The sequence below is a fragment of the Saccopteryx bilineata genome, chromosome 6, assembly GCF_036850765.1.
Source record: "Saccopteryx bilineata isolate mSacBil1 chromosome 6, mSacBil1_pri_phased_curated, whole genome shotgun sequence".
Lineage (NCBI taxonomy): Eukaryota > Metazoa > Chordata > Mammalia > Chiroptera > Emballonuridae > Saccopteryx > Saccopteryx bilineata.
The window spans coordinates 34177306-34204441 of NC_089495.1; the positions used below are offsets into that span (position 1 = coordinate 34177306).

Here is a 27136-nt window from a genome sequence, read left to right on the forward strand (position 1 = left end):
TCCCAGGAGATGTGAAGCATCAGCTTTTGGTTTGAGGACCACCCTTTGTAAACCACCGTTTTGCACTGACCGGGAGCTTTTTGAAAGGTCTAGAACTAGATGTTACCAGCATCAGGCAGGGCGTCTGGACTGAAACAATGATAGGTCAACACATATCGTCCTCCTACGCTCTCATAGAGAAGAAGTCAGAATAGGAGCCTGACCGGTTGGTGCACCTGGGCCTGAATCTGGCATGCACTGACACTTGAGCTCTGTGCGGCAGCGTGGGGCCTCCAGCTGTACCTCAGGCGGCGGACACCAGGGGGCAGCTTCGCGCTCGCCCAGCACGAGCTCGTTTCCGGCCGCGCAGTCGCGGGAGGCCGCGTTCCCGGCCGCAGAGCGCAGGTTGGTGCGGCGGGAAGGGTCCGGGTCAGGGTTGGGGGCAGCACGGAGGGAAGCGGCTGGGCACGCGGCGGGTGAGAGCCAGGGTGCTGCGGGCGGGCGCGGAGGGTGGCTCGGCCTCATACGGGGCCTGTTCCTGGCCCAGCCCGTGTCCCCCAAGCCCAAGCAGCCCCGCCGCGCCTCTTGGGCGGCTCGCCCGGAGTCCAGCCGGAGGCCACGCTGGCGCGGAGCAGCCGCGTCCACCGCCTGGCCCCCTCCGCGTCCTGCCCGGCGGGCGCGCGAGCCGGACATTGAGTAACAGACTCCAGCGCAGCGACCGCGTGCAGAATATCTTAGCACTGCTAGCCGCTTCTCGGTGCAAGCTCTCTGTTAGGTGTAAACGTATGTTGCTATTTTTTAAAAAGCAGAATTTAGCTATTTTGCTTAGTAGTCCTGTCTTCCCTATCCTATATTTTATATAGAACCTTCAGGCGAATGTAGCATCTGGAATATTTTTAAACAATTATTTTAATGGGAGTCCAGTCTAAGTTGTATTGAGTGACACTGATCTGTTTCTTCTCTGGTTATGTAAAATATTTTGTAAATTGGTAAAAAACTAATTTTGTTCCGTTTGTTTTTTTTTGTTTGGTTGGTTTTTTTTAGCCATGAGTGTAGAGAGCAGTGGTTTCTTTTTTTTTTTTTCCTATCAGTGTCAGGATTCCTTTGTGTCTAAACAGTGCCTCAATTTCTCCTACTCAGCTGGCCTCACAACCAGTAACTTTCGGTGGCTTTTTGCTTATTCCTGAGTAAGAAAGTTACTTCAGCCACAGGGCCTTATCCCAGGCTCTGGGCAGCCTACTCCAAAAATATGCCTTTAAAAGAAAACTAAAGTCCAACAAGTTTTGAGGTGGGCTAAAGCCTTCTTTAAGAAAGGGGTTCATAGGCCCTGGCCGGTTGGCTCAGCGGTAGAGCGTCGGCCTGGCGTGCGGGGGACCCGGGTTCGATTCCCGGCCAGGGCACATAGGAGACGCGCCCATTTGCTTCTCCACCCCCACCCCCTCCTTCCTCTCTGTCTCTCTCTTCCCCTCCCGCAGCCGAGGCTCCATTGGAGCAAAGATGGCCCGGGCGCTTGGAATGGCTCCTTGGCCTCTGCCCCAGGCGCTAGAGTGGCTCTGGTTGCGGCAGAGCGACGCCCCGGAGGGGTAGAGCATCGCCCCCTGGTGGGCAGAGCTTCGCCCCTGGTGGGCATACTGGGTGGATCCTGGTCAGGCGCATGCGGGAGTCTGTCTGACTGTCTCTCCCTGTTTCCAGCTTCAGAAAAATACAAAAAAAAAAAAAAAGAAAAAAAAGAAATGGGTTCATAAAAAAAAAAAAAAAAAGAAAAAGAAATGGGTTCATGTGGTGAAAACCTAAAGCACATGTATCGGAACTGAATGCACCAGTGATTCTCACCTGAGTGTGCATCTAAGTCACCCAGAGATCTTGTTAAAGTACAGATTTCTGGGCCCTACCTTGGAGTTTCTTATTCAGTAGGTCTGGAGTGAGGACTCAAGAATTTGCATTTCTCACCTGACCAAATGTGGCACAGTGGATAGAGCGTCGACCTGGGACGCTGAGGTCCCAGGTTTGAAACCCTGAGGTCGCCAGCTTGAGCATGGGCTCATCCAGCTTGAGTCACTGGCTTGGAGTATGGTATCATCAGCATGATCCCGTGGTCGCTGTCTTGAGCCCAAGTTTGCTGGCTTGAGCAAGGGGTCACTGGCGCAGCTGTCAATAAACAACTAAAGTGCTGCAAATACAAGTTGATACTTCTGATCTCTCTCCCTGTAAAAAAAAACCCCAACTTGCATTTCTCACAAGTTCCCAGGTAGTGCTACCGCTACAGGTCCAGAGACCACAGTGTGAGAACTACTGACATACACCAACTTCTGGCTGGTGATTACATCCTGGGAGGGAGCAGTATAGGATTGCGAGGGGCCCACAGGCGCTTCAACTACATATATATGTATATATGTAGTATTTTGTCTTTAAAAATGATCTTGAAAAATGTGATGCACTGTTACCTGACAAAGCTGAATGTATGTTTATGATATTTTTTAGGTATTTTTTTCTGTGCTTGAAACATTTCAGGAAAGAAGAAAAGATCCTGTTTTGTGTGTGGAGGATGGATTGGAAAGGAAAAAGTGGGAGACCATGTAGGCAACTGTTGCAGAAGCCCAGGTAAGAGATGCGGTGGCTTAGACCAGGGTGGGGTCACAAGGAAGGGGAGGCGTGAGCAGAGTTGAGAGACATTTGGCTGATAGAATTGATTGTACATGGTCATTGGTTGGTCACCTGTTTTGTGACTTGAGGGAGCAGGTGTGTTGTGTGCCTGTCACAGAGAAGGGGACCCTGGAGAAAGGTCGTGCTGAGAATAAGAGAGACACATCCCAGACCTTGAAGAGCCAGCAGAGTGAAGTGTAAGAGAAAGATCTGGGCCACAGCAGAGACTTTGAAATCCGTGTTTACATGGCCATGGAAGCCGTGTTTGTGGCTGAGATTATATAGAGGTTATACACAGAATGGAAACGCAGCCTGCAACAGACCCAGAAGAATAGTAGCTCCTATGGCAGGGCATGGCCAACCACTGCCCACTTCTGGTTTCTGTATGGCTTGTGAGCAAGGAATGCCTTTTTTTTTAACCTTTTTAAATATTGGGGGGGGGGAATCAAAAGAATAATCTTTTGTAACACATGAAAAACTATGAAACTCAAATTTCAGTGTCCATAAATAAACTTATTATAATAAAGCCATGCACATTTGTTTATGTAGTATTTGGGGCTGTTCTTGCATTCTGGTGACAGAGTTGAGTAGCTGTGACAGACAATGTGTGGTTTTTCATCTCTTTGCACTGCTGTTCAGTGTCCCCCATGTCACAGTGATGTAGTTATCTCAATTTCAACTTCTGACCCCTAAACCTAAATATTGATATATACTATCTGAACCTTACAGGAAAAGTTTGCTGGTCCCTGACCTAATGTCTGAGTGAGACATACTTGATCAACTGTTTTTAAAAAATATTTTTATTTATTCATTTTACCTATAGGAAGGGAGCAAGAGACGGAGACAGAGACAGGAACACTGAGCTGTCCCTGTGTGTGCCCTGACTGGGGATTGAACCAGCACCCTCTGTGCTTTGGGACGATGCTCCAACCAACCAAGCCATCTGTCCCTGGCTGTGGTCAACTTTAAATGTTGTAGAAGAGAGATGGCAATTGTTTTATCCATTTCTTTCTTTTTTTTTTTTTTTTGAGGTTTTTAAAAATTGAATATATCAGAGTGACACTGGTTAAAAAATGATATAGGTTCAGGTGCACAGTTGCATAACACATCATCTGTACACTGTATGGTGTGCTCACCAGCCCAGGTCAAGTCTCCTTCCATCATCACTGTTTATCCCCCCGTGCCCACCTCCACCTCTCCCCACTCCTCTCTTGATTTATCCATTTCTGTAAGAGCACCTTCTAAGCATCAGGATTAGTAAGGAACAGGACTCGAGACTGTGAGGCCTGAGTGGTCAGTCATTATACCCTCAGTTGAAGTCCCTGAAGATGACAGAATCGCACTGGAGGAAGGTGGGACCCTGAAATCTTTCTGAGAGAGGGAAGCAGCCGCTGTCAGAACCAGAACGTTGTGGGCATGGCTGGAAAGACCAGGGCAGTGTGGTGAGTGGATGGCATCATTTCAAGAAAAGGAGGTTGTTGAGTGGCACTGGGGCAGCTCAGCAGAGCCAGGGTTTCCTGGCACCTCTGAATGACAACAGGGATTAAAGCAGCCTTTCCTTTAAGGAATTAGGAAAAGCACATGGGATTGTGGAAGTGTCCATTTCTAAAATGTCTTGCTTACAGAGGAGCAATGCCACCCTGCTGACCCTTGACCTGCAGCTTCCCTGGCCTGGGAAACTGGAAGAAGAGAGTTGTCCTTTGCTGAGATGGCGAACACTGAAAACAGTGACTTGGGAGGGAAAGAACAGGTGCTGAGTTTGGGACGTGTTTTTATCTCTTAAAGTTGAGACACTCACTATAAAATTTGCTGTTTTAAAGTGTATAATTAGTAATTTTTAGTACAGTCACAACCATTACTACACATTCTTTTTTTTTTTCATTTTTATTGAATTTATTGGGGTGACACTGGTTAACAAAATTATATAGGATTCAGGACCACAATTCTACAACACATCATCTGTGCACTGTGTTGTGTGTTCAGTACCGCACATTACTACAAATTCTTGAACATTTTCAATCCAAAAGGAACTGTCGCACTCATTAGCACCCACTCCCCATTCCTCGTGTCATCCAGCCCCAGGGAACCTCTACGCTGCGTTCTGTCTCTATGGATTCACCTGTTTGGGGCATTTCATAGAAATGGAATCAAATGATATGTGGCCTTTTGTGTATGGACATTTGGGTTATTCTACTCTTTGGCTATTATGAATAACACTGCTTTGAACATTCATCTACAGCTGTTTATGAGTGTACGTTGTCTTGGGCACATGCTGAGCAGTGAGTGGATTTACTGGGTGATATGGTAACTTTTTGTCTAACCTTGTAAGGACCTGCCGGACTGTTTTCTGCATTGGCTGCGCTGTTTTATATTCCTACCAGCAATGCATGAAGGTTCTTTCTCCACATCCTTGTCAACACTTGTTACTGTCTGACTCTTTTATTACAGCCATCCTAGTGGATATGTGGTGGGATTGCATTTCCCGGATAACTAATAAAGTTGAGCATCTTTTTTTTTTTTTTTTTTTTTTCATTTTTCTGAAGCTGGAAACAGGGAGAGACAGTCAGACAGACTCCCGCATGCGCCCGACCGGGATCCAACCGGCACGCCCACCAGGGGCGACGCTCTGCCCACCAGGGGGCGATGCTCTGCCCATCCTGGGCGTCGCCATATTGCGACCAGAGCCACTCTAGCGCCTGAGGCAGAGGCCACAGAGCCATCCCCAGCGCCCGGGCCATCTTTGCTCCAATGGAGCCTCGGCTGCGGGAGGGGAAGAGAGAGACAGAGAGGAAAGCGCGGCGGAGGGGTGGAGAAGCAAATGGGCGCTTCTCCTATGTGCCCTGGCCGGGAATCGAACCCGGGTCCTCCGCACGCTAGGCCAACGCTCTACCGCTGAGCCAACCGGCCAGGGCGCATCTTTTCATGTGCCCATTGGCCATCTGCACATCTTCTTTGGAGAAATGTCTATTCAGATTTTTGCCTGTTTTAAAATTGAGTTATTGTATTTTTTGTTGAGAAGTATTTTTGAGTTGTCCTTCAGATATCTCAGTAGAGATGTCAAGGAAGCAGGGTAGGAGTCTGAGGAGGCTGGACATTTGGGAGCCATCAGCAGGTGGAGATGGAGAGTCATGAGTCCGGATGGCTCATCAAGGGAGGGAGTGGAGAGGTCAAGTCTGAGTCCAGCATTTACAGTCAGAGACTGGAGGAGCCAGCAGAGGGAAGTTTCCTGGAAACGAAGTAAAAAAAAGCATTCGAAGGAGGAGGAGTGATCAGTCATTCCAGCTGCTCCTGAGAGGTCAAAACCAGAACTGCGAGTTGACTGTTGTGTTCATTATCAATGCGGATAGGGTCAGTGTGGGAGGAGAAGCAGAGAGGTCAAGAGAAATGGAGGAGAGAGCTGGAGAAAGTAAGTATGGCTAGTTTTTTAAGGAGTTGGCAAAAAGGGAAGAGAGAAGCAAGGCAATAACTGGAGGAGAGCCTGACCAGGCGGTGGCACAGTGAATAGAGCCTCGGACCGGGACGCAGAAGACCCAGGTTCAAAACCCCGAGGTCTCTGGCTTGAATGCGGGCTCATCCGGCTTGAGTATGGGGTCACTGGCTTGAGCGTGGGATCATAGATGTGACCCCGTCTCATTCATGGTTGCTAGCTTGAGCCCAAGGTTGCTGGCTTGAGCAAGGGGTCACTTGCTCTGCTGGAGCTTCCTAGTCAAGGCACATATGAGAAAGAAAGCAATCAATGAACAACTAAGGTGCCACAACAAAGAATTGATGCTTCTGATCTCTGTCACTTCCTGCCTGTTTGTCCCTATCTGTCCCTCTTTCTGTTTCTCTCTGTCTATAAATAAATAAATAAATAAATAGCTGGAGGTTCTAGAAGTAGGATCCAGAGCAGGTGTTTGAAGTCATGGGGGAAGTGAGGGCAAACTGGTCGTGATTCAGGAGATGAGGGGAGACGTGCAGGGCAGTGCTGGGAGCAGGCGGGGAGGGCGGGTCTGTGCTCAGGCCCAGCTGGGAGCCAGTCTACTTCTTTCATAGTCACAGGTCCGGGGAGCAGGAGTCTGCTGTTGGGGTGCTGGGGACTTGTGGCAGTGCTCGATTTCTTCTGTTTTTTTTTGTGGGAATTTTTTTTCGGGAATATAGGAAATAAGCTCATCAGCTGAGGGAGAGGGTGGGGCGGAAGTGACACAGTGGGAAGAGAGGGGACCTAGGCCACGGAACGAAGCTGTCAGGTTTATTGACCCAGTGCACTGAGTGAGCCTGCACAGTGTTGGAACCTGGCGTCTCAGAGAAAAGGAGAGGATTGTTACAGAATTCGGGGGACAGGTGGCATTTAGGCAAAGTTGAAATGAAGCTTTCTGTTGATGGGCTCAAAGGCAAGCAGGGCTGTTAGTGGAGAGGTGAAGACCCCATCCGAATTGCAGAGCAGACCCTGGGGCCTGATGTCCGGGGAGCCTGCGCGGCTCACGTAGACAGATGTGCGGCATCTTCTCCAGACCAGCTGGCAGGCCTGCAGTGACGGCGGCCGGGCTGCAGGAGGACCGACCTCCTGCAGCTGCCGCGCCAGCCTGGAGTCAAGAGTTCAGAGAGGACACCCAGACACCAGCAGGGTCCTGGGGCTGATGTACCATTTGTGCTGTTGCCACTTGTCTGTGGGCAGAGTTGCAATTTCTGTTTAACAAGCTTTTGTGGTCCTTTGTGGCAGAGTCGCTTCACGCCAGTGCCCGGGGCCAACCAGAACCCTCACTGACCCCGGTGTCTGGATGGAGACCTGAACCCCAGAAGGGAGATGTACCAAGAAGGTAACGCTTCATGTCACAGGCAGTTCAGACCCGGGAAGTACAGGGGCAGGGCTGTCACTGATGTCCCCCATGCATCCCAGGGCTGATATCCCACTGCCACACACTGGTTTGGCCACATCCCTTGTCAAAGTAGTGACACAGTTCCATTCTGGTTCATGAACAGCCTCTGTCTCAAGCACCCTGAGTGTCGAGCACCTGATGTCCAGGGTCCTTCCCCAGCCCTGCTCCCTCCCAACCCTTCTGCCACCAAACAACTAAAGCTGTGATTCCTGCCTTCCCCACAGCCCTCGCACTGGCCCTGGTGCTGGAGCCAGAGTCCACTCGTTTGGCTAATGAGCACGCCGTAGGGTGTTCCTTCGTGTGAGGCCCACCTCAGCGGCACCCTCTCCGTTCTCACCGCCGTTCTTCTGGCTCACAGACCATTAGCCACTCTCCCGGTTATTGCCTGGGCCTCAGAGCAGGCTCCCGGCCCCAGTCCCGTCCACGCAGGGCACTTTCACATCTCCTGAACAGTGGCCTTTGCTACTCTAAAAACCACCAGGGAGCCCTGAGTACCTTCCAGGGAGCACCCGCTCCCTGGCTGGGTTCACAAGCGTGCCAGCCCGCGCCCGCCCCTCTGTGGCTCCCTGTCCGTCTCCTGTCCCAGCCCCACGGGGTACATCCACAGTTTGCTTTCCTTTTCTAACTCCTCACTGAATGCTCAGTGCAAACGCTGTGGGAGAGTCAAAGACAGAGTCACTGATACCTCCCTTCTAAGTGACGCTAAAATACGTGGACCCAGACTGTGGCTTGTAATAAAAACTGAGGATGAGAGCAGCTGACCTGGAGCGTTCAGCATGAGCCTCGCACTCCATCCGCTTTCATCCTCACCGCCACACTGAAGTGTAGATCCTTGAGTACAGGAAACAGAGGGCGTGTTCCCTTCGGGCCCCTGTCATCAGAACGCCTTAATGGAAATAAAGAACAATGATTCATTTTCTGTTTTAGGAGGTTGCTGAGGTTAGCGACATGGAGAGGAAGCCCTCGGATGGCAGGAAAAGCCCCCCGCGCAGAGCAGTGCCCCCGGCGGTGGGGCTGGTGCTGGGCATGGCCCTCATGAACGTGCTGCTCTACCTCTGCCTCGAGCGGTGTTTTGTGTCCCCTCGAAGTCCTGCCGTGGATCCCAGCCACTGTCCCTACGGTTACTTCCGTATGGGGCAGATGAAAAACTGCTCACCGTGGCTGTCCTGTGCGGAGCTGAGGACAGAAGTGAGGCAGCTGAAGCGTGTCGGGGGAGGAGCCGTGAAGAGAGTGAGTTCCTGATCCACCTGGGTTACGTCGCAGAGTGACGGGTGGCCTTGTCGCAGAGTGACGGGGTGGCCTTGTCGCAGAGTGACGGGTGGCCTTGTCGCAGAGTGACGGGATGGCCTTGTCGCAGAGTGACGGGTGGCCTTTGGGAAAGCAGCTTGGCGCGATGCGTTAAAAGCCATCAAAATGTTCCTACCCTTGAGCCCAGTAATCTCACATCTGGGACTTTAATAAAATAGTACAGTGGAAGGAAAAAAAAGAGAAATGGTTAAAGGAGTATTTTACTTTTGTTTTTTTGTGTGTTTTTTTTTACAGACAGAGAGTGAGTCAGAGAGAGGGATAGACAGGGACAGACAGACAGGAACGGAGAGATGAGAAGCATCAATCATTAGTTTTTCGTTGCGTGTTGCAACACCTTAGTTGTTCATTGATTGCCCCTCATATGTGCCTTGACCATGGGCCTTCAGCAGACAGAGTAACCCCTTGCTGGAGCCAGTGACCTTGGGGTCAAGCTGGTGGGCTTTTGCTCAAACCAGATGAGCCCGTGCTCAAGTTGGCGACCTCGGGGTCTCGAACCTGGGTCCTCTGCATCCCAGTCCGACACTCTATCCACTGCGCCACCACCTGGTCAGGCTTTACTTTTGTTTTCTTTTTTCGTTTTTTTGTATTTTTCCGAAGCTGGAAATGGGGAGAGACAGTCAGACAGACTCCTGCATGCGCCCGACCGGGATCCACCCGGCACGCCCACCAGGGGTGACGCTTTGCCCACCGGGGGGCAATGCTCTGCCCCTCCAGGGCGTCACTCTGTTGCGACCAGAGCCACTCTAGCGCCTGGGGCAGAGGCCAAGGAGCCATCCCCAGCGCCCGGGCCATCTTTGCTCCAATGGAGCCTCAGCTGCAGGAGGGGAAGAGAGAGACAGAGAGGAAGGAGAGGGGGAGGGGTAGAGAAGCAGATGGGCGCTTCTCCTGTGTGCCCTGGCCGGGAATCGAACCCGGGACTTCTGCACGCCAGGCCGACACTCTACCACTGAGCCAACCGGCCAGGGCCTACTTTTGTTTTTTATAGTAATAGAAAACTAGAAATAATAACCATAAGGGGAAGGTTCGTTAAATTACAGTCCAGTCGCTTGATAGAATATTCTGTAACCATTAAGTTGTTAGGAACCTGGGCAGCAACATGAAAGCAATTTACAATAAGAAGTGGAAAAAAGCAAAATACAAAAATTGTTGAATATACTGTTTTCAACTGAAAAATTACATATAGAAAAATATCAAGTATAAAAATGATAGAAATTGTGCTACAGTGAAGGAGGATTATGGGCAATTTCTTTCATTCTTACTATTCAAAACTCCGTGATGCTGTATTGATTGTTTTTCAGTTTTTATTTTATTTTATTTTGTGACAGAGACAGCAACAGAGAGAGGGACAGACATACAGGAAAGGAGAGAGATGAGAAGCATCAATTCTTTGCTGCGGCTCCTTAGTCTCCTTAGTTGTTCATTGATTGCTTTCTCATATGTGCCTTGACTGGGGGTTTACAGCAGACCAAGTGACCCCTTGCTCAAGCCAGTGACCTTGGGCTCAAGCTGGTGAGCCTTGCTCTAACCAGATGAGCTGGCGACCTCAGGGTTTCGAACCTGGGTCCTCCACTTCCCAGTCCATCCCTATTTACTGCGCTACCGCCTGGTCAGGCAAGTTTTTAATTTTAATAAGCCAGAGGTGAATTCAGTTCACAAATAGAGGCTTTAAGAGCCCTGTCTTATCAGCTAGGAGTATGTGCTGCATTCTGGTTTGGTGCTCATCATTTCTATGGTAACTGAGGCTTACTGATAAAACAGAGTGACTCTAGAAGCCAGTTCAGTATTGTTGAACAAAGACCATGCCTTGCCGGACCTGTGGTGGCGCAGTGGATAAAGCGTTGACCTGGAATACTGAGGTTGCCGGTTCAAAACCCTGGGCTTGCCCGGTCAAGGCACATATGGGAGTTGAAGCTTCCTGCTCCTCCCCTCTTCTCTCTCTCTCTTTCTCTCTCTCTCAATCTCTCTCTCTCTCCTCTAAAATGAATAAATAAATAAAAATTAAAAAAAAAAAAAAAAAAAAGACATGCCTTTATGAGGACTTACTGAATGATTGGTATAAGAGGAGGAGGGAGCAGAAAATGCATCCATGGGCCTGCAGCTTGATAAAGTGCTTGTCTTTCTTTTGTTAGGAAGTCATTTTAGAGAAAGAGAAGGCACAAGACTTTATATAAAGTAAAATCATTAAACAAGGTAACTGGATCTTTTAAAGATTCATTCATTCATTGTTCTTGGTGTTAAGGGTGCAACAAAGAATGAAACAAAGACCCTTGAAGCTTGCTTTTTTTGGGGAGTCAGACAGTCAAGAAAATAAGAGCCTGACCAGTTATGGTACAGTGATTAGAGTGTTGAGCTGGGATGTTGAGGACCCAGGTTCAAAACCCCAAGATTGCTGGCTTGAGCACAGGCTCATCTGGCTTGAACACAGGCTTACCAGCACAGAGTCACCAACTTGAGCATGGGATCATCCACATGACCCCGTGGTCACTGGCTTGAGCCCAAAGGTCGCTGGCTCAAAGCCCAGGGTTTCTAGCTTGAGTCCAGGGTCTCTGGCTAGAGCAAGGAGTCACTGGCTCAGTTGGATCCACACCCCACACCCCCACCCCCGGCAAGGCACATATGAGAAGCAATCAAAGAACAACTAAAGTGCCGCAACTACAAGTTGATGCTTCTCGTCTCTCTCCCTTCCTGTCTCTCTCTCCTCTGTCTCTCTCTCTCTCTCTCTCTCTCTCAGTAAAAAAGAAAAAAAGAAAAAGAAAATAAACAGTATGGAATGAAATATGTTCATGACATGCACTGTAAAGATGAATCAGGGCAGGTGACAAGCTTGTTACTTTAGGTGGCCAGAACCATCTGAGAGTGAGCTGTGTATGTATATGGGGACAAGATGTTCCAGTAGGAAAGATGGCACCAGCAGAGGCCCCAAAGTGAAGGAGCCAGTGTGCCCGAGGGCAGGATGAGGAGAGATAGTGCACAAAGTCAAAGAAGGACCTGTGGTGGCCGGGGCCTGCTGGGCCTGGCAGGACCTGGAGAGCCCGTGGAGCGATTTCAGTGCAGGAGTGACGTGACCGTCTGTGTGCAGAGTAGATTGAGGCACGGCAAGGGTAGAGAATGGGGTAGGCTTTGCAGGTGAGAGATGGTCACAGCTTGACAAGGGTGTTAGCAGTGGATGTAACGAGAAATCACTGGATTGAGTCCGATATTTTAAAGGTAGAGGCAACAGGACTCCCCAGTAGATTGGATGTGGGCTCTAAGGGGAAAGAGGGTGACAGGAAGAATAGGATCATCATTGCCCGATACGGAGAAGATGGGAAGGAACAGGTTTTGTGTGTACGTAAGGTGGACGTGCTGAGGCTGTTTAGATGTCCACTTGGAGACGTCACATGGGCAGGTGGTTGGATGTATAAGTCCAGCATTTGGGCCAAGGTCTTGAGGTGGAGAATATAAATTTGGAATGGTATTGAAAGCATTAGGATGTGAAGAAATCACCGTGAAGGGAGATAGGCAGAGAAGAGAACTTAGCAGTTCATTGGTCCCCTTCGGAGGTCAAAGAGGTTCCCACTAGTTTCTCTGTTATCGGAATCACTTGGAACACTTGAATCTTTTTATTTATTTACTTATTTATTGGCATTGCTTTTTACCTTGAAGGATATGTTTTTCAGTAGCTTTGATGGTGGCAAATTATTGTTGTATGAGAACAGACTTGATTTTAGGGAACTTCTACAAACCAGGCCCATCCAAATATGGGATTTAATAATGTGGGTCCTAACTCTGAGGAATGTAGTTTTGTTCATTAAGTGTGGCTAAAAACGCTAATAACATTGATTTTTTTTAATTTTTATTTTATTTTATTTTTTGCATGTCTGGCCAAAACTTGCTCTCAGGGAAAAAGTATCTTGAGCATTGAATGTTAGCGCGTTGGGGTCCGGAGCCTTGCCTGTCCGGCCCCCTGCTGAAACCTCGCACCTGTGCCGGTTCTGGCCCAGGTAGACTCACATTATCCTCCACAAGGCCCTTATCTGAACAACTCCTGCAGCCCTGAGCTTCCTTCCTTCGCACATGGGCACTCTCGTCACCAACACCCCAAGCTGGGAGGCGTGGGTCTCTCGTGGGAGTTTCTGCAGCCTGAGTTCTTGCCATCCCTCTGACCACCCTGCCAGCATCCGGATCTCACTGACCCCATGCCATTTTCACTTTGTGACGCTCTCCTGTCCGCACTCCCCGATTTACCCAGCTGCAGAGGTTCCGTGGCCGCTACCCTCATCACTCCCGCACGAACACCTGCCACACTCCTTTGCATCATTCTCATCATGCCTGGCTGGAGAGCCCCAACACCAGTTGACTCCACTGCGCATCTGCACTTGAGCACAGCCATGTGGTTGAACACATGACCGCAGCCTAGCGGGCCTGCTCTACTACTCCTTAAGTAAGTGTCCTATCCCAATCTCTGAGACAGGTATTTCCCCAACAGCCCCGACCTCCGTCTCAGTAGATGATCTTTTTTTTTGTATTTTTCTGACGTGAGAAGTGAGGAGACAGACTCCTGCATGCGCCCTAGCATGATCCACTAGGCATGCTCACCAGGGGGTGATACTCTGGCTATCTGGGACATTGCTCCATTGCAACCTGAGCCATTCTAGCACCTAAGGTGGAGGCCATGGAGCCGTCTTCAGTGCCTGGGCCAACTTTGCTCCAATGGAGCCTTGGCTGCAGGAGGGAAAAAGAGAGATAGAGAGGAAGGAGAGGGGGAGGGGTGGAGAAGCAGATGGACTTCTGTGTGCCCTGGCCGGGAATCAAACCCGGGACTTCTACACGCTGGGATAACGCTCTACTCCTGAGCCAACTGGCCAGGGCCTCAGCTGATAATCTTCTTACATAAGTTATTATAAAATAGAAACCAACCAAAGGGCATTTCCTCATCTTCACACCACTAGACCTTGAATCTTCCAGCTCAGATGTGGTCTCTGACTCCTCACGACTCCCTTCATCTGAGCATTTCCCTCTCTTGTGTCATCAGTCCTTCCCACTTGGATCGGTCCTACTGGCACACACACACTTTTTAAAGAAGAACATCTATTGATTCCTTCTCCCTCTCATTGCTAAAAGTCTCTACTCGTTGCTAAAAGTCTCCATGGAGCAGAATGGCCTCTGATTGAAAAGTGCTGATTTGGAGGAAGATGGGAAACAGGGCAGGAAACTGCCATAGCTCTGTCTCTCCTTCCTTTTTTCCCATTTCTTCTTCTTCTTCTTCTTATTTTTTTTTTTTTTGTGACAGCCAGAGAGGTAGTGAGACAGAGAGAGGGACAGATAGGGACAGACAGACAGGAAGGGAGAGAGATGAGAAGTATCAATTCTTCTTTGCGACACCTTAGTTCATTGATTGCTTTCTCATATGTGCCTTGACCAGGGGGCTACAGCAGAGTGAGTGACCCCTGGCTCAAGCCAGCAACTTTGGGCTCAAGCCAGTGACCATGGGTCATATCTATGATCCCTCACTCTCAAGCTGGATGAGCCCTCGCTCAAGTCGATGACCTCGGGGTTTCAAACTTGGGTCCTCTGTGTCCCAGTCCAGTGCTCTATCCACTGTGCCACCGCCCTGTCAGGCTATTCTTTTTTTCTTTTTTAACTTGTCCATTGATTTGAGAGAAAGAGGGAGAGGCGAGAAGGGAAAGAGAGCTGGAGAGAAGCATCAACTCATTGTTCCACTTAGTTCCATCTAGTTGTGCACTCATTGGCTGCCTCACCTATATGCCCTGACCAGGGATAGAACCTGCGACCTCTGCCCACAGGGATGACGCTCTATCCATTGAGCCACCTGGATAGAGCCCCATTCATTCTTCCCTTTTCTCCCCTATGGCTTCCAAACTCCACCACTGCTCTTATTCAGATACCAGTAAATTTCAGACTGGACATTTCTCTGTCTTCCTCTTATTCCTTCTCACAGCCCTTGATCCAGTTGACCCCTCTCTCTTTGCAGCCCTGGCTCTTCGAGCTACCGCACTAGACACTCCTGATTACTCTCCTTTCCTGCTCTGTTTCCCGTCTTCCTCCAAATCAGCACTTTTCAATCAGAGGCCATTCTGCTCCACGGGGACTTTGAGCAAGGAGTAGAGACACATTAGAGGTTGTCACAGTGGGGAGCCAAGGGGTTGCTGCTGGCATCCAGGGGATGGAGGCCAGGGATGCTGCTGGATGTCCTACAGTGCATGGCCCCGCCCTCCCCCTCGACAGGTAATACTGGGGATGGAGGCCGGGGATGCTGCTGGATGTCCTGCAGTGCATGGCCCAGCCCTCCCCCTCGACAGGTAATACTGGGGATGGAGGCCGGGGATGCTGCTGGATGTCCTGCAGTGCATGGCCCAGCCCTCCCCCTCGACAGGTAATACCGGGCCTCACATGCCGGTAGTGCTGAGGCTGAGAATCCTTATTCCTCTTGGTTCCTGCCTGGGTCCTCTTCCTTTGTCTTCTTTAGATACACTGTTAAGTGATTTAGTCCAGTTCCATTGCTTTAAGTACATTTTACGTGCTGGCGACTCCCAAATATATCTCTAGCCTGTACCTCTCCCTTGAGCCACAGATTTATAAATCTGTTCCACACCTCTACTTGGATGGAGGTCTCTTGAGCATCTAAGTACAACCAGCTTGGAATGCTTGATAATTTCTAGCTCTGAAATCTGTTCTTCCCCCAGCTGTACAATGGCAGTAACTGTCATCACTTCTCACCTAGTTACTCGAACGAAAACCTGGGAGTCATCTTGAGTCCTCTCACCTACTTGCCCTTAACTAAGCCAAGAGCAAGTTCCATCAGTTGTATTTTGAAAACATGTCCAGACTTGTTTGATAGCCTCTGTCTCCAGACCCATTTTAGTTCAGCCGCAGTAGCTCTGGCCTTGGAGAAGGCACCCGGCTCCACTTTTGCACTTCACCACACACCAGGCAGAGTCATTTTCTTTTTCTTTTTTTTTTCTTTTCTTTTTTTTTTTTTTTTGTATTTTTCTGAAGCTGGAAACGGGGAGGCAGTCAGACAGACTCCCGCATGCGCCTGGCCGGGATCCACCTGGCACGCCCACCAAGGGGCGATGCTCTGCCCCTCCGGGGCGTCGCTCTGTCGCAACCAGAGCCACTCTAGCGCCTGAGGCAGAGGCCATAGAGCCATCCCCAGCGCCCAGGCCATCTTTGCTCCAATGGAGCCTCGGCTGCGGGAGGGGAAGAGAGAGACAGAGGAAGAAGAGGGGGAGGGGTGGAGAAACAGATGGGCGCTCTCCTGTGTGCCCTGGCCAGGAATCAAAACCGGGACTTCCGCACGCCAGGCCAACGCTTTATCACTGAGCCAACCGGCCAGGGCCAGAGTCATTTTCTAAACACAATTCAGAACACGCCACTCTCTGCCTTAAAATCCCTCCTGTGGCTTCCCATTACCCTTAGGGGAAAATATCCAAACCTCCTACCGTGATCTGCCACACCCCCTGCTCTGGGCCCTGCTTCCTCCTAAACTCATCCCAGACATCCTCACACCCTACCCTGCACTCACCCTACTCTTTTCTTCCTTGATCGAACAGCCCTTTCTCAACTCAGGGCCTCTGCAGTTGCCTTTCTCTGCCTGAAATACTCTTCCTTCACCTCTGACATGGCCAGCTCCTTGTCATCCGGGCCTCAGCCTGGATCTCCTGTAAGGCAGTGGTCCCCACCCTTTTTTGGGCCACGGACCAGCCTTTAGAGTGGGGCGGATAAATGCACAAAATAAAATGATGCGACTGGCGTAAAAACTGTGGCATTTTTAAATATAATTGTCGAACTTACGAGACAAACGTCAAGAGTGAGTCTTAGAATGATGTAACAGAGGGAATTTGGTCATTTTTAAAAAATAAAACATCATTCAGACAAATATAAATAAAATGGAAATAATGTAAGTTATTTATTCTTTCTCTGTGGACTGGTACCAAATGGCCCATGGACCAGTACCGGTCCGCGGCCCGGGGATTGGGGACCACTGCTGTAAGGCACTCCCTGACACCCCCATCTCAGCCCCACCCGTCCTGAGTGTCTCATCGGTCTCATTCCTCTTCTGCTCTGTGGCCTCTCCTGTAAAAGTTCCCTGAGGGCTCAGAGGGAGTGTCTTCTACTTCTAGCCCAGAGCCTGACTTAAAAAACACTTCTTTCTTTCTTTCTTTTCTCTTTTTAGTCTTTCTTTTTATTTTTAAATTAATTTATTTTTCATAGAATGCATTATAGGACCTGGAAGTCAAAGGTCCATGTGTTGAATCCTCCAAACATTGGCTTAACTATAATGGTTTCATCAATATACAAACATTACCACCACCACCTTCTTTCCCCAGACTGCGTATTGTTTTATTGTGTTTGTAATTGCTGGGGACATAGGTCCTCTGCCTTGAGCGGAGGTCAGTTGCTACACAAATTATATATTTCGAAGTACAGTATGAAATAACAGTGTCCATTTCTCGGTCTCCTTTGCAGGGCCCACCTCCTCATCTATCCTAACCTTAGACTTTTTTCTCCTTGGGTGCTTGCTCCCTGGGTGGCCTCATCCAATGATGGGCCTTTGTCTGCAGCTGAGACCTCTCTCCTGAACCCTCTAAACTTTTTTATCCAGTGCCAAGCCCGCATCCCCACTTGCATGTCTGAGAGGTGTCTCAAACTGAGAACATCCCAGACGGTCCCCTCAGCCTGCTCCTCCTTCATTCTGAGAACATCGCAGACGGTCCCCCTCAGCCTGCTCCTCCTTCATTCTGAGAACATCCCAGACGGTCCCCTCAGCCTGCTCCTCCTTCATTCTGAGAACATCCCAGACGGTCCCCTCAGCCTGCTCCTCCTTCATTCTGAGAACATCCCAGACGGTCCCCTCAGCCTGCTCCTCCTTCATTCTGAGAACGTGGCAGACAGTCCCCCTCAACCTGCTCCTCCTTCATTCTGAGAACATCCCAGACGGTCCCCCTCAGCCTGCTCCTCCTTCATTCTGAGAACATCCCAGACGGTCCCCCTCAGCCTGCTCCTCCTTCATTCTGAGAACATTGCAGACGGTCCCCCCCAGCCTGCTCCTCCTTCATTCTGAGAACATTGCAGACGGTCCCCCCCAGCCTGCTCCTCCTTCATTCTTCCCATCACAGTTAACGGCCACTCCATCAGTTCAGCTGCTCAGGCCTCCAGCCCGGGCGGCGTCCTTGACTTCTCTTTCTCTCCCCCACATCCATTCCACTAGCAAACTGCAGGGTCTGTACACTCAGAGAGACCTGGGGTTGGACCCCTCAGACTTCTACCCGTACCCTTTCCTCCCCATCCAAGCCACCATCCTCTTGTTCCTGGGCATGGCCAGCTCCTCCAAAGTGGCCTTGGCTTTCACACTTGCCCTCCTCCCACGCCCTGCAGTCCAACTTAACGCAGCAGCAAGAATGCTGCTATTAAATTACTAGTCAGAGGGCGTCTCTCCTATGCTCAAACCCTCCAGGGGCTCTCTGTCTCACTGTGAGTAAAGCCCCAGTCCTTTCAACAACTGAAAAGCCTCGCAGGGCCTGTCCGCTCCGTAGCTCCTTCCAGCTCGTTCCAGCCGCCCTGGCATTCCTTGCTCACTGGCAGCCTCTGGGCACGCTCCCTCCCCACAGCCTTTGCTGGCTGTTTTTTCTGCCTGGTATGTGGGTCCCCAGAGATCCTATGGCTCCTTCCTCTCCCTCCTTGCTCAGCCATCACCACAGCAAGAGCTTCCCTGACACTATATCAAATTAAACTTCCGTCTTTTTTTTCCCAAAGCACATTTTACCTTCCGATATACTTTACACATTTCCTGTTTGTTTTCTTTATTGTCTGCCTCCTGCACTAGAATGTAAATTACAAAAAGGTTGGGATATTTTTTTTCTGCGACAGACAGAAAGACAGAGGGACCGAGAAGAACAGACAAGAAGAGAGAGATGAGAAGCATCAATTCTTCATTGCGGGACCTTAGTTGTTCATTGATTACTTTCTCATATGTGCCTTAACTTGGGGGCTACAGCAGAGTGAGTGGCCAGAGACCTTGGGCTCAAGCCAGCGACCATTGGGTCATGTCTATGATCCCACAGTCAAGTCAGCAATTTTGAGCTCAAGCTGGTGAGCCTTGCTCAAGCTAGATGAGCCTGCGCTCAAGATGGCGACCTCAGGGTTTCGAACCTGGGTCTTCTGTGTCCCAGTCTGACGTTCTGTGCACTGTGCCACCACCTGGTCAGGTTATTTTATTTTTTTAATTGACACGAATACAGTTGACTCTTGAACAGTGCAGGTTTGAACTGCATGGGTCTACTTAAATGTGGGGTTTTGTTTTGTTTTGTTTTTCAATTAATTCATGCTGTTCAATTGGCCGCATATTCTAGGATCAGTTGGCAGTTGGGAATCTGTGTATGTGGAAGGTTGGCCTAAATTATATGTAGATTTCCGACTGCATATACCTGATTGGTGATTCTCATCTCTTCATTGTTCAAGGTCAGTTGTACTTGGTAAATGAAGACAGATTTGACTGCATAACAGTAGAGTTCTTTGTATTACAAAAGACCATATAAACTGTGAATTATTTTTCTAAAACTTGTACTTTACATTTCTAATAAAGGACCACCTAGATAATATATAAAGAGCTCCTGCAAATTAATAAGCACAAAGCAAACAACCTTATAGGAAGTTGGATAAAGGACAATGAACATCTTTCCGCAGAAGACATCAGAAATGCCCATAAAGATGAAAAGCGGTCAGTCTCAGTAATCAGGGCAATTGGAACGGTAAAATTATTTTTATCCATCTGGTTGTCACTGAGTACAAAAATGGATTACATCTAGTGTGATTTAGGCTATACAAAATAAGTTTCTCATACATGATCGGTGAAAGTGAGCATTGGCACAGTCTTTGGAGGGTATCAATGGCAGTACACATTCCTCATTCAGGAATCCACCTGGCTTGCCTAGCCTATGAAAATACTTGCAGAAATGTAAATATAAGGCTATTCATTGTAGCATTGTTGTTAAGAAGAATATATGGGATATAATTTATATATCCAACAAGTCTTTAAAAATAGGTCACATAAGATCATATAACAGGTCTGTACAAAATTATAGAGGTAGAGGGGGAAGAGAAGCCAGCCCATCACGTAGGTTTTCCTATTGAATCGCCCTTCTCAAGAGCTGAAAGAAACCCTCCCACCTCCATTGAATATAATATCTCTGAGTTCTTTTTTAAAGTGTTCTTGAATATAAAAGTAATATATATTCATTCTGAAAAGATGGAAAATAACAAAAGGTATTAAGGAAAAAAAATCATCTAGGGTGTACCTTATAAATGAGAACTGAAACATTGCTTATTTCCTCCCATTTCTATGTAATTTTGTGTCCTTTGTCATTTGTAGCATACTTTATCTGTGAGAACTATCAACCTATGCATTGTGCTGACCACACACTGTTCTTTGGAGTGCTCCTACCATAACTGAACTATCCTCATTCTCTGATTGATGGACAGGCTCCAGTTTATGTTTATAAATGATGCCAGATTTGTATTCCTAGAGCTTTGTAGATAGATTATAGACTTAGATGTTAAAAGCTCTTGATAAGTACTGCCCCAGATTGCTTTCTTACTTTAACAGTGAAGAAGCAGCAGTCCGGAGAGATGCAGCTAGTGCCCCCACCAAACACACACAGAAGTAGCCGGGGGCAGTGAGCTGACCTCTGAGCCTGTTTTCTCTTCTGTGCTCTTCTGCCTGTCCTTTGGAGATTTAGCAGAAGATCAGAGGTTCTTAATTACAGTGCTTCCTGCAAGCCTTTCCTAGTTAATAACAATTGAGAATCCAAGGCAGTCCTGCAAGGTTTCAGGAAGCTGTGCACCAGAGTGGGCAGGTCTAGTTTCTGTGGCATTCAGCCCCTGCTTTGACAGCTGAAGTCACACAAACCCACAGACCATGTCAAAATGTTCACCTCGCATAGGACTGTTCCTATTGGTGGTTTTACCACGCTGCCTTTTAGAATCAGTGAGTAACCTTGTTATGTGTGATGGGCTGGCTGGGCTCGACTTCCTTCCTAGGATTTTCCAGTCTTCCCTCCGCCCCTCCCCCTCCCACTTTGTGCTGCAATATTTTGGAACTGGCAGCACAGTCCCCTCTGCTGGGAATGCGATTCCCGTGCTCCACACCCACCCTGCAAGCCCTGGTCACCCTTCAGAGCAGTCCCTTCGGGCACCCTCTCAGATGGCCCAGCACCAGCGTCAGTCCCTCCTGCCTCCTCCCGCCCTAGCCTTTACCCGCTGATGTGGCGCTGGCCTCGCTGGTATCTGTGTTTGCTCCTAAGTGGAGTTGCTCCCTGGCTCCCGAACCCAGGTGATGTTCTCTGGCTGTTTCAGGTCTTCCTGTCGGAGTGGAAGGAACGCAAAGTCGCCCTCTCACGGCTCACCCGTCTGGAGATGAAAGACGACTTCCTCCACGGACTGCAGATGCTGAAATCTCTGCAGAGTAAACACGTGGTCATGCTGCTGGGCTTCTGTGAAGAGGACAACACCATTCTCACTGAGTATCACCCCTTAGGGTCCTTGAGCAACCTGGAGGAAACCTTAAACCTTTCCAAGTACCAACCTGTGAACACCTGGCAGCAGCGGCTGCAACTGGCCATGGATTACGTGGGCATCATCAACTACCTGCACCACAGCCCCCTGGGCACCCTGGTCATGTGCGACTCCAGCGACCTGCCCAAGACGCTGTCCCAGTACCTGCTGACCAGTAACTTCAGCGTCGTGGTGAACGACCTGGACGCCTTGCCCCCGGTGAACCGCAGCGCGGGCACGTTGGTGAAGTGTGGCCACAGGGAGCTGCACGGGGACTTCGTGGCCCCAGAGCAGCTGTGGCCCTACGGGGAGGACCGGCCTTTTCACGACGATCTCATGCCCTCCTATGACGAGAAGGTCGACATCTGGAAGATTCCAGACGTCTCCAGTTTCCTTTTGGGGCACGTGGAAGGGAGTGATATGGTCCGATTCCATTTGTTCGATATTCATAAGGCCTGTAAGAGCCGGACTCCTGCAGAGAGACCCACTGCTCAGGACATTCTGGACACTTACGAGAAGGTTCTGAATTCACTCAGGGACACGGTGATGTCTCAGACGAGAGAAATGCTGTAAGAACTAGTCCAGTCAGTGGGGATGGGACTGGAGGAGCTAGCGGAACAGCTCCAGCAGTTCCGCGCTGCGGTGAGCTTGTCACCGTGTAGCGCAGGGCTCCTCTGCATCCCCGGGCCCAGGGCTGCGCCCTGCCTCTGCTGGCCACGGGGGCCAAGTTGCTAAAAGCCACCCAACGTGATTTAAGTTTGGCTTCACTTCCAGTGCTGTTGGCTCCCAGGTGAAATGCAGAGAAGCAGCGAATCTAGCCTGTATCTGAAGAAAGTAACAAAACTGTAGATAAAGAGCCTTCCCCTACCCTACTAACTGAGTATGTAAACTCGTAAGAAAGGTGGATAGAGAAGATTTTTAAATGGCAGTATAAGAAAGAAACAGAGTAGTTCTCTGAAGAAAATTTTCCTCATTTTTTTAGACAATAATGGGAAGATCTCTGGTCTTTTTCACTCGGCATCAGCGAGGCCATCTTTTCTGTTGTAAATGATTGATCTGTGAAGCTTCTGTGCCATCCTCCTTCCTAGGAGCTAAAGGAGAACTATGCTCTTGGAAATTTTGAATGGATAAGGATATTTAAAACAGCAAGTATGAGGGCAATGATCTGTGTACTGCCTCCGATGGTACTTGTGAAATTCCTTTTTACCTTCCTGCAGGGTTTCCTGAGTCCAAACTTACTTACTGTGAACATTTTACATCAACAGTGTCACTCATTACTGGACACTCAAGTTGCACGACTGAATCCTTCAAAAAGCTCTTTCCTTGCTCACTATCATCATTTGCAGAGGATGATGGGTTGCTGCATATTAATTGGCCCTAATGAGGCGATCAAAGCTGACATGGAGGGTAGGATCACTGGAATCACAGGGACGTGGGCCTCACCACAGAGTCTCTGACTCAGTAGGTCTGGGGTAGAGTCTGAGATTTTGCATTTCTAGCTGGTTCCCAGGGCGGTGAGAACCACTTCCCCTAACCACAGGCAGCAGGATAGGGCAGTGTTATCAGTCTTAACCCGGAGTCTACTGCCTGTGGGTGATTGGGTCCTGTGGCTGATCAGAGAAGATGCTTGCCCACAGTGTTGTTTTAACTGCTGCTTTTTGTTATAAAAACGCCACCACAACCCACTAGGATGGCTGTAATCAAAAGGATGGAGAGTAACAAGTGTTGGTGAGGATGTGGAGAATTGGAACCTCCTACCTTGCCATGGGAATGTAAAAGGGTGTAGCTGCTTTGTAAAACAGTTTGGCATTTTTCAGAAAATTAAAAACAAGAGTTCTTATGACCCAGCAATTCCACTCCCAAGTATTTACCCAAGAGAACTGAAAATGTGTCCACACAAAGAACACTTCATATTCAACATTTCCCAAATAACTTCTCTGCTCCAAATTTGCTGCTTCTGCGTTTCCTACATCTGTAAATGGCATACCATCTGATTTTCCAAGGCGAAAACCTGCTCTGTATATAATAAAATGCTACCATTTTAAGTGTACATTTCAATGAGTTTTGATGCATTTATGTACTCATGTCACCACCCTACAGATACAACATAAAACATTTCTCTCTCCTGGAATTTCCTTTGTGTCCCATCCCCACTGCTGGCCTCAGGCAAATGACTCTGCTTACATTTTAGAAAGATTAGATTTTTTTTTCAGTATTTCTTATAATTGGAGCCATATACTATGGTATAAACCTTTTTGTGCCTGTCTTTTTTCATTCCTTGTAATGTTTTTGAGAGATCCATCTCTGTTTGTATTAGTCTTTTATAGCTTTTTATTAGTGAGTACAGTCGTTCCCGTCTATTGTGGGGATTAGGTTCCAGAACCCCCCATGATAGGCAAAAACCCGTGAGGTAGCGACCTTATATTTATTTTATTATTTACATATATTTTAAGGCTTTATAAACCCTCCCTACACTCTTATAAACCTTTCCCACACTCTTATAAACACTTCCTATGATTATTTTACTGCAAAAATAATTAAATATATAAAAGTATTTATATATACTGCAAAACCCTGTGATATAGCAAAAAATCCGCGATACAAAATTAGATAAATACAATTTTAAAATCCGCGATACAGTGAGACTGCGAAAAGTGAACCACGATATGGTGAGGGATGACTGTAATATTCCATTGTATGAACGTACCACAATCTGTTCATCCAGCTGTCTGCTGATGGACATTGGGTTGTTTTCCAGTTTGGGGCTATGATGATTTAAAACTGCCCTTTAAATACAAGTCTGAAGACTTGGTTAAATACCTAGGGGTGTTCCTATGTTTACGTGTCAGTATATGTTTAACTTTATAAGAAACTTCTAAACTGTTTTCCAAAGCATCTGTGCCGTTTTACATTCCCATTAGCGATGTGTAAGAGCTCCATTTGCTCTACACATCTTAACCAACACTTGTTTATTATAAGCCTATATAATTTGAGCTATCCTATAGGTGTGTAGTGTCATCTCAGCGTAGTTTTAATTTGCATTTTCCCAAAGATAAATGATGCTGAGAACCTTTTCATGTTTATTGGCCATTCACATATCTTCTCTGGGGAAGAGTGCAAATCTTTTGCCCATTTAAACTAATTTGCTTATTACTAAATTGTAAGAGTTCATTTTGTAACCTGGAATTAAGTCTGCTACCAGATAAATCTTCTGCAGTCTTTTCTCACAGTCAGAAGCTTGTCTTTTCATTTCTTAACAGTGTGTTTTATTCGTTTGTGTTTTTAAATGATTTATATACTGTTTAAGAAAGCTTTGCCTCACCCAAAATCATGAAGATTTTCTCCTTTATTTTCTTCCAGAAGTTCTATAGTTTTAGCTTTACATTTAGAGACCTAAATGTAAAAACCATTTTTAGTTCAATTTTGTGTATGGTGTGAGGTAAGGGTTCAGGTTCACTTTTTTCCAATGTGCATTTCTAATTGTTCTACCATCATTGATTGAAAAGATTATTCTTGCCTGACTGGTGGTGGCGTGGTGGATAAAGCATCAACCTGGAATGCTGAAAACCCCAAAGTTCAAAACCCCAAGGTTGCTGGCTCTGAGAACAGGTTTGTCAGCACAGAGGTCGCTGGCTAGAGTGGAGGATTGAACACGCGAACCCAAAATTCACCAGCTTGAGCCTCAAAGGTCCTGTCATGAAAAGCCCAAGGTTTCCAGCTTGAGCAAGGGGACACTGGCATGGCCCCAGTCAAGGCACGTATGAGAAGCTCAGTGTACAACTAAAGTAAAAGCAACTATGAGTTGGTGCTTATCATGTTCTTTCCCCCCTCCCTTCCTGCCTCTCTCTCACTCTTACTCAAAAAAAAAAAAAAAAAAAGAAAAAGATTATCTTTTATCTTTCCTCCATGAAATTGCTTTGGAAACTTGGTGAAAAAATAGTTTGTGTGGGTTTACTTTTAAGCTCTATGTCTTATTTTATTGATCTATATTGCTACCCTTATGCCAATAACACATTATCTTGATTACTATAGCTTTATAGTAAATCTTGAACTCAGGTAGTATAAGACCTTCAACATTGTTGTTCTTTTTCAAAAAGTGATTCATAAATTTTAGAATCACTTGTCAGTTTATACACACACAACAACAACAAATAACCTGCTAGAGTTTTTATTTGGATTGCACTCAATCTATACAGGTTAATTTGGGGGAAACTGGCATCTTTTTTTTCTTTTTAGCGCGAGAGAGACAGAGACAGCAAGAGGGGCAGATAGGAAGAGAGAGAGATGAGAAGTGTCAATTCTTTCTTGCAATGAACACCTTAGTTGTTCATTGATTGCTTTCTCATATGTGCCTTGATGGGGTTGGGGTGGGGATTCCAGCTGAGCCAGTGACCCCTTGCTCAATCCAGTGACCTTGGGCTCAAACCAGCGATTGTGGGGTCACATCTATGATTCCATCCTATGCTCAAGCCAGCTACCCCGCGCTCAAGCCAGCAATGTTGGGGTTCCGAACCTGAGTCCTCTGCGTCCCAGGCCACACTCTCCACTGCGCCACCACCTGGTCAGGCGAAAACTGGCATATTAACAGTAATGGTTCTTCTAATCTTTGAATTTGGTAGATAATCTCTATATTTAATTTTTTAATCTCTCATTAATGTTTTGTAGTTTTTAGTGTTTTTGTCTCATACCTATTTTGTTAAATTTATTTATGTATTAATTTAAAAAGTTCTATTGTAAGTGCTATTTTTAAAAAGTCAAGTTCCAATTTTGTTTATATCTTGGATATGAAAATACAATTGATTGTTGTATGTTGACTTTGATTTCTGTGACTTTGCTAACACTTAAAAGTTCTTGTAGTTTTGGGGGGTGGGAGAGATTCCTTAAGATTTTCCACACATACATTCATGCATGCTGTATATGAATAAAGCAATTTGTATGCTTCTCCCCTCCCCCTTCTCTTGCCTTGTCGCACTGACTAGGACCTCTAGGACAATGCTGAGTTGAAATGAGGACAGATATCCTTGCCTTGTTCCTGAGCCAAAGGCGGAAAACATTTAGCTTTTCAAGTGTCATGTTAGCTGTAAGTTTGGTGTTCATCTTTCTGTATGTGTCTTTACACTTCTACTACATATGCATATATTCCTAAACAATATATAGTATTATTTTTCTTGGCTTTAAATTTTACATGTAATTTATTCTGAAGGTATAGCTGCAACTTGCATTTTCTTCTGTCTTATTTTGAGATTCATCCTTTTCTATACATGTAATTCTATCAGTGATTTTTCAACTTTTTTACACTTGGGTACTGGTTATTATTTCAGGGACCACGAAGGCAGAAATCACCCCAAGCAAAAGCAAATTTGACTAAGATCATCAGGTCTATAACCTTCACACAACATCATGTTGATTAACTTCCACAGACCAGCAGGAAATTTCTGGACTCTCTGTGGGCCAACTGTTGAAAAACATAGGTCTTTCATTACTACTGCTGTCTATATTAAACCACAATTTATCCATTTTCTCTACTGATGGACATTTAGATTGCTTGCAGGTTTTTGCAATTACAAACCACTCGCTACAAGCATTGTACATGTCCCTTTATACATATGATAGCTTCTCCAGTTAATAGCTGGAAGTGCAACCGTGGGGCCATGTGGCTGCTCGCCTTGAACTTGATTAAACACTGGCAAAGAGCTCTTCAAAGCACATGATGGCTTTTAAGTCTCATCTCTCTGGATAGTGAACGCCTTGGGATTGGAACTCTGCCTGACTTAACCATTATTTCCAGAAGA

At 47.4% G+C, this 27136-nt stretch overlaps 1 protein-coding gene across 5 annotated transcripts; it reads left to right on the top strand.

Moving 5' to 3' along the window:
• The first annotated feature begins 348 nt into the window (after positions 1-348).
• POMK (protein O-mannose kinase) lies at positions 349-26285 on the top strand. Of its 5 annotated transcripts, none has more exons than XM_066235282.1 (5): positions 349-384; positions 2461-2580; positions 7325-7421; positions 8409-8711; positions 21147-26285. In XM_066235282.1, exons 4-5 carry the CDS (start codon positions 8430-8432, stop codon positions 21915-21917), a joined length of 1053 nt encoding a protein of 350 aa, XP_066091379.1. In that variant the 5' UTR covers positions 349-384; positions 2461-2580; positions 7325-7421; positions 8409-8429; the 3' UTR covers positions 21918-26285. The 5 variants fall into 5 exon arrangements, with proteins under 5 accessions (XP_066091379.1, XP_066091381.1, XP_066091382.1 ...); XM_066235284.1 differs by having other exon boundaries at positions 351-384; positions 2491-2580; XM_066235285.1 differs by lacking the exon at positions 349-384 and adding an exon at positions 418-455 and having other exon boundaries at positions 2491-2580.
• The last annotated feature ends 851 nt before the right edge of the window (positions 26286-27136 follow it).